This window comes from Gadus macrocephalus, chromosome 1 (genome assembly GCF_031168955.1).
Source record: "Gadus macrocephalus chromosome 1, ASM3116895v1".
Taxonomy (NCBI): domain Eukaryota; kingdom Metazoa; phylum Chordata; class Actinopteri; order Gadiformes; family Gadidae; genus Gadus; species Gadus macrocephalus.
In genome coordinates this window covers 25828079-25835487 of record NC_082382.1, presented here as the reverse complement: position 1 = coordinate 25835487, position 7409 = coordinate 25828079, and the positions used below count along the sequence as shown (strand labels likewise).

The window sequence follows — 7409 nt, the reverse complement described above, 5'->3', positions numbered from 1 at the left end:
CAACAGTGCAGCGGTGTCATCTGGGGGGCACCGGAGGGCTGCCGGGTGAATCCAGAGCGCGTCTCGACTTCTTAACCGCCGGGTTCAGAGAAGTGGTTAAAGAGCAAAAAGAAGAAAAAAAAAAAAAAACGTCCAGCACTTTATTTTCTTCTTTTTTAAATTTCAAGTACATGTTGCCCTATATATCTGTTTAAAACGACGATATTCTGGATTAAAATGACGTTAGGCCAGTTAAGGAACTATCGTTCAGGTTATAAAATACCTTTTGAAGCGTTGAAAGCCTCAATGCTGGCCCGAGCAGCAGAGTCCAGACTTGGGGCCGGTGGAGGCTATAAGTCGTCTCCTCTGAAGGGTGCACCGTGCAGCGGGCACCGGGCAGCAGGCCCCGTGCACCGTGCAGCGGGCACCGGGCAGCGAGGGTCTGACACACGACTAGCGCCTCGCCCCCCGGCCCGGCCGCAGCCTCGCGCTCCAGCGTTCACGGAACGGAAGCAGAACCAGAAGCCTCGTTTCCACCGCGGCAACTTTCCCCAGGGACCGGCAACTTTTTATCATGAACTAATGGTGTTTCCGCGGCAGTAACAAAATAAAGTTCCGCTGACATTTTCCGTGGACACCCAAAGATATATGTCTATATTTTTTAAGCACAGGAACTTTGGGGGTGGGGGTTGCAGTGCTGAGGGGGCGAGAGAGAGAGAGAGAGAGAGAGAGAGAGAGAGAGAGAGAGAGAGAGAGAGAGAGAGAGAGAGAGAGAGAGAGAGAGAGAGAGAGAGAGAGAGAGAGAGAGAGAGAGAGAGATTGTGTGTGTGTGTGTGTGTGTGTGTGTGTGTGTGTGTGTGTGTGTGTGTGTGTGTGTGTGTGTGTGTGTGTGTGTGTGTGTGTGTGTGTGTGTGTGTGCGTGTGCGCGCGCGCACTCGTGCGTGCGTGTGTGAGTGTTTAGAGGTGGAGATTCGGTGTTCAAAACAATGTTTCATTAAATCTTAAATCTAATTTCAGTTCATTCCAACTCACGTGCGTGTCTCTTATCCGTCTTCTGTTGACACTCTGTCCCGTCGAGATAAACTCCGCGAGACATCTCGTTTCCCCCTATTTAAAGAGAGCTATTCTGGGTTGAATTCGAACAATTGATCCACAAAGGGAAGTGGGGATCCTTCCATATTCCCCTTTCACTGAGGCAATCTGTTAGTGACATAACCCCTGAGCGCATTCCCAGGCCCATGAATAGGGTTTAGGACCCTCAGAGCTCCCGCTGCATACAGGAGGAGAACCTTTGATAACTTTTAATTACCTTTCTATCAATAGATGATATACACCCACGTCACCACTCTGCCTGCGCGCTAGACTGAAGGCACCTGTTGCAGAAATGGCGGCAGGTGGCGAAGTGAGTTTACCTGTCAACCAAAGCGGCTGGTGATCAAAAATGTTGGTGGGCACGGTAATAGACAGGGGGTCTGAGGTCCCCCCATCCCCCCCGGATGCCGATGAGGGAGGTAGCCTATTTCATTGATTCGCTGAATTGTCCAATCATGTGGTGATAACAAAAAAGAAAAGCGATGCCATTGGCCTGGGGCGCACACTGGTGCTTGATAGACAGCAAAAAGTTAGCGTAGTGCGCAGGCTCGGTGAGAGGCGGTCACGAGCTGGGATCGATTAAGGTGAATCCCGGTGCATGTCGTAAGTGTGTGCAATGTGTACGATAAACCGTGAGTTTCAGACGGACCGGGCCTTACGCACGCTTGGCCCACATATTGTTATGAGCGTTGTTAACGGCATGGAGGCCACACGGGCTGAAGAGATCAAACACAGTCTCGGCATTAAAATGTAAATTCAGAGATCTGATTTATTTGTAAAAATGGGTAATTTCCCAAATTCTTTTTTTCCGTCATGAAACAACAATGAATAAAACACAGCTTTGGTATTATAACAACTTTGTACAAAACTACATCTTTTCATAAAAAGTACTTCAAACATGTCTATAAATCTTACATTGCATGTACAATCCTATTTATCACTGACGTCCAAATGTTGGACGCAGACAATAAAAATAGAAACAGTTTGCCATGCTCAACAAAGGCCACGGTGTTCCATAAAACGAAACAATATCAACTAATGAAACCCAGTTTCAAGCGTCTCTTGTCCTTTTGGGGGTCTGGGGCAACGGGCGGACGGGGCTCGCGCTACCACGGCCGCCAAACCGGCTCGTTGCTCTCCGACCCACTGCTGACCCCGACCGGGCTGACCGTGCGCGGGACGTTGGCGAAGGAGGTCATGCCGTGGACCGGAGAGGCCGCGGTCGGTGCCGAGCTTCCGTGCACGGGGCTCGCGGTGATCGCCATGGGCACCCCCGTGTTCGCGTACAGGGGGATGACCGGGGCCGTGGCGGACGCGAAGGCCGGGTTGGGTATCAAAAAGGCGAACTGTCCGTCGTTCGCGGGCACCAACTGGAAGCCCCCGAAGACCTTGGGGGAGAGCGCCTCGGTGGGGCTGAGCGTGCAGCCCATGGATCCCCCGGTGAGGGGCAGCGTGGAGGGGAGCTGCACGTGGAGGGGTTGCCCGAGGTGCGCCGCCTGGCTGGGTAGCTGCTGGCCGGGGTAGTTCATGCCGATCATCTGGCCCATGCAGCCGGACAGGTGGTTGAGGAGCCGCGACCTCACTTCGGTGTTGACCCCCTCGGAGGTGGACAGGAAGCGGGTGACCTCGCTCATGCACTCGTTGAATCCAGCGCGGTACTTGCTGAGGACGGTGGCGTCGGTCGACAGAGCTGCTGAAGGAGAGAACGAGAGATGATCAGTTGGTGATATGACTCGTTGATCGTGCTCCTGATGTATTCAGAGTACTTCGTTAGACCGGTATGAAGTGGTCTTGACTTGTTTTGATTTAAACATGGGCCTTAAAAACCTACCGCTCATCTGGACGCGCTGCAGATTCCTCAAGTGCTTCACGGTCATCTCCAGAATATCGGCTTTCTCCAGCTTTGAATGTCTGGAGCTCTGTGGAAAACAACGAGGAAAAACAACCGTAAATATCATGACTTGAGTTCAACACCATGAGATAAGTGGGTGAGCCAGTGGAAACCGGACAGGTTTGATGGTTATCGGACTTACATCTTTTTTCAGCGCGTCTAGAATGAGCGTCTTGAGTTGACCAAGGCTCTCGTTGATCCGCGCTCTGCGTCGCTTCTCCATGATCGGTTTGGATGACTGGGAAAGAAACAATAATACGTTAATTCAAACTCATTTTTTATAAACAATCATCCGACCACTCGCGTTAATTTAATTCAAGTTGTCATTTGCCCCAAATCCCAGCTGGATGCGTGTGATAACTGATAACTTAGTTTGATGGCGACCCCTTGTTTCAGATCTCAGGTCTTTACCTTTCTGTGCTCGCTAGCGTTTTTGGGTTTGTCCGGGGTGTGCGCTCCGGTGGCGGGGGAGCCCGCCATAGGGGACACCGTCTGCTTCTCCAGTGTGTCGGCAGGCATGATGGACAAATATGCCTTCTCGAATCACGAGAAAAAAAAATGTATATCCTTCTCGAAAGCGACGACAAAAAATCGTATATTTTCACCAAGGGTCACCGAGAGTCAATGTTCAGATCAATCTCAAAGTGCGCGTGAACAAAAAAATAAACCGGGAGATAGTCACGAAGGAGCGAGGGGAGGGCGCGCGTCCCACCGATCTCACTTGTTATCACTGCGTTATTAGGGCGTGCTCCAAAGCTGCTGTTCCGCCAGGCGAGTCTGCTCAGCTGCCGACACACGCCGGCGGTACTTATAGATGGTTCGCATGCTCCCAGTTCGTGTGAAACCCTCTCTGCATTCTTTCCCACACTCGTCTCAGCCAATGGGCGCGCGGACTCACCCATTGGGCGCGGGGAAGCCCGCTGATTGGACAACACCCCCGCGGGCTGTCAGTCACGCGCTAGTCAATCAGCCCTGGAGGGACAAACAACAAAGCGGGCGAGTGCTCCCCGGCTCGCGGCGGAGTGATAAGGGAGTGAGGGAATGCGCTGCGTGTTGGCTTCCAACTTGTTCGTAGTTGGAAAAGTAGTCTCTCTCTCTCTCTCTCTCTCTCTCTCTCTCTCTCTCTCTCTCTCTCTCTCTCTCTCTCTCTCTCTCTCTCTCTCTCTCTCTCTCTCCTCTCTCTCTCTCTCTCTCTCTCTCTCTCTCTCTCTCTCTCTCTCTCTCTCTCTCTCTCTCTTTTCTCTCTTTTCTCTCTTTTCTCTCTTTTCTCTTTTCGTCTTTGGCGGGCTTACTTCTTGCGAAAGTCTCGGGCGTTCTTCCAAGTTATTTGCAGTTTTAAAGAGAAACTATTAGGTCAGCTCTATATTCAGGTTAGTTAAAAGTGTTGTTTCGATCATTTCCGCTGAAGTTTGGGAATCCACCTGGGTTTCATACCACGATGTCCACCTTAAAGTATAATTCACACACAAGGGGTCTGCATTTATTTTATGAGCACTTTAATATTCTATGACCGATAAATGTGAAATACAAAAATCTTAAAACCATTAAATGCTATTGAGTTGTGCACATAAATTCATACTCGATAATTGGAAAAGACGGCAGAAGTCGTGTTTCATTTAATGAAAAGCAACACATTCCCTTACTTATTTTAATCCAAATAACCTGTTGCGGCTCCACAGAACGCACATCTGTAATGGCACGCGAGGCGGTTTGGAACCGCACGCAGGGAGCGAATGGCATGCGGCCACTTTATGCAAATAGCACAGAGTCTGTTCCTATTGGCTGCGCGGACATCCCCATGTCAATCATTCCGGCACTGCAGCGTGGAGAGGGCGGGGGGAGAAGGCCGAGGGACTTGTGTCCGCGTGCCGGTCGCGCTGTGTGCGCCTGCTCCGTTCAATTTGGTCCGCGCGGAGCACGTGCCCAAACCTTCAGATTACAGCCTTAAAACCAGGGGAGGTTCATCTGCTCCGCGGTGAATCAAAACCAATTATGGTTTAATAAGCAAAATGGCTTTTTGAAAATCTGTTCAATGTTGAAAATTACCGTAGGATTAAGAAGAACAGGCCGGGCTACATGCGATGAATCTGAAGGCGATATTAATGTAACAGATTTAGACTATGAGATTTAGAAAAACCAGATCCTCCATTTTGCACATTTAATGTGAAAAGGAGTTCTCTGCATTTAGACTGCTAATCACATCAACTCCAAATTGGACAGAAGGTGATCAATTAATTAAAAAAATATATATACTTTTTAAATTACCTACAATTTTGCGTTGTCACACACTGCGAATAGGAGTAGGGTTGTTTTGAAATAAAAAAATACGCTGTGAAATTAAAAAAAAAAAAAAAAGATTAGTTTTGAAGTTGCCTCATCGTGCGGGTGCCCTGAACTGCGCGTTGTGTTTAGTGGGGGTCTCGGTTTGAATGAGTTGAGCGCCATCTACTGACACATTTTAGAAACTATTTAATTTAAAGAAACAGAAACATCCATATCCAGTGTGTCCATATCAATGAAAATAATCCCGTTTGTAGCTATCTATCTAGCTTTCTAACTTTATGGAATCAAGTCCGTTTTTAAGCACAATCTAGACCCACTTACTTCAACGCCAGTCTTGTTAATAAAAAAATTACGGTCAAACAAATAAATAATCGTAACTATTTCTTCTGGTAATTTAAGCATATACATTTAATTCATGACAAAATCGAAGAAGCAATGCAATAGAGCGACGGAAATGTAAATCGAATGGTACACAAAGTTATTTTACAAAACATAACATTTGAATGACCACGGGGTGGCAGACGTTGGCATACAAGCATCACGTTAGGCATATTAAAATATATCGGAAAGTCTCCGTTAGGCTATAATATATGGTAATATAGAACCATTTCGATTTTATAAACTACAAATCCGAATTGTTAGATAAATTTTGTGTATCTAGCCAGTGTATCGATTGGTTCATCTTTGTCTAATGATGTTACGGTCGACATGGATGCTTCATCTCTAGCGAAAAGTAAAAACGAAATCAATTAATCAATAATAAAACAAAACTCTAATAAGAATATATATTTTAAAAAAGTAAGTTTTAACTTAACTTTTCCCCCTATCCTCCGTCAAATAACATAAATACAAAATGAAACAAAACCAAACAAAACAAACACAATTAGATAGCAATCATTTGCACAGGTATGGATGTAGGAATGGAGGAGCAGTTTTGGTCAGGATGAATGCTGAGTGTATGGTGTGATTGCTATTTGCACAGGAGTGTGGGAATTTACAGATTGCTATTTTTGCACATGAATGCTTGTTTGCACAATACTATGTACAACAGTTTTTGAGCCTGTTTGTCCAATAGTTTTTACTGATCGTTTTCGTATCTGTGATTTGCCAATACTATGTACAACAATTTTGCACTTGCCCATGTGATGAACTGATTGTATGTTGTATGTTGTATGTTGTTTCATACTGATGTGATGCAGCTATTGCCCAGATCCAAACAAATTTCTCCCCTGGGAGACACAATAAATTGACTTGACTTGACTTGATTGCATGATGCAAATCAAACAAACAAATAAACAACCCCACATCAGAACCCTAACCCTATTTCATTACAGTGGCAGCAACACAACAGCAACACAACAGCAACACAACAGCAACACAACCCGCCAAACTCTGAAACAAAACCTGATGCAAAGCTCCCGCTAAAAGTGGATTTCCCCGTGAGGGTACCGGAGGATTAGGGCTGCGCCTCACGGCGGTAATCTGACCGCCGGCGCGGCGAGCCTGATCCGCAGAGGGCCGCTGCATTGAGTCGGCCCCATGTAATAAAAGTTTGTTAAGCCGCGCTCCGGTCCGGTCTCTAGTGGAGTAGGGGCCATTGTCCGGGGCCCCCGGTCCCCCCCCCACCCCGGGGCCGGGGCCCTGTTTACCCAGGACCTCAGCGTCTCAAGGGCCAGCTGTGTGTGCCGGCCTCACACTGACTTTATTTGCTCTCGGATCCCAAATGATCCAGAGCTAATGCTGCACAAGCCTCAGAACAGGTTATACTGCTGCTACGGTTACACTGCGGAGACACACGCAGAGAGACACACACACACACACACACACACACACATGGAGACAGACACACACACACGCAGAGAGACACACACACACACATACACACACACACACACACACACACACACACACACACACACACACACACACACAGAGACCCACACACACACACACACACAAATGGAGACAGACACACACACACGCAGAGAGACACACACACACACACACACACACACACACACACACACATGGAGACAGACACACACACACGCAGAGAGACATACACACACACACACACACACACACACACACACATGGAGACAGACACACACACACGCAGAGAGACACACACACACATACACACACACACACATGGAGACAGACA

At 47.7% G+C, this 7409-nt stretch overlaps 1 protein-coding gene across 2 annotated transcripts; it reads right to left on the bottom strand.

Moving 5' to 3' along the window:
• Window positions 1-1814: 1814 nt before the first annotated feature.
• Window positions 1815-3795, bottom strand: her9 (hairy-related 9). Of its 2 annotated transcripts, none has more exons than XM_060054367.1 (4): window positions 3374-3795; window positions 3105-3200; window positions 2903-2990; window positions 1815-2764 (listed from the first exon to the last, which is right to left on the bottom strand). In XM_060054367.1, the coding sequence occupies exons 1-4, from the start codon at window positions 3479-3481 to the stop codon at window positions 2178-2180; spliced, it is 879 nt and encodes a 292-aa protein (XP_059910350.1). In that variant the 5' UTR covers window positions 3482-3795; the 3' UTR covers window positions 1815-2177. The 2 variants fall into 2 exon arrangements, with proteins under 2 accessions (XP_059910350.1, XP_059910359.1); XM_060054376.1 differs by having other exon boundaries at window positions 1815-2761; window positions 3374-3784.
• Window positions 3796-7409: the final 3614 nt, after the last annotated feature.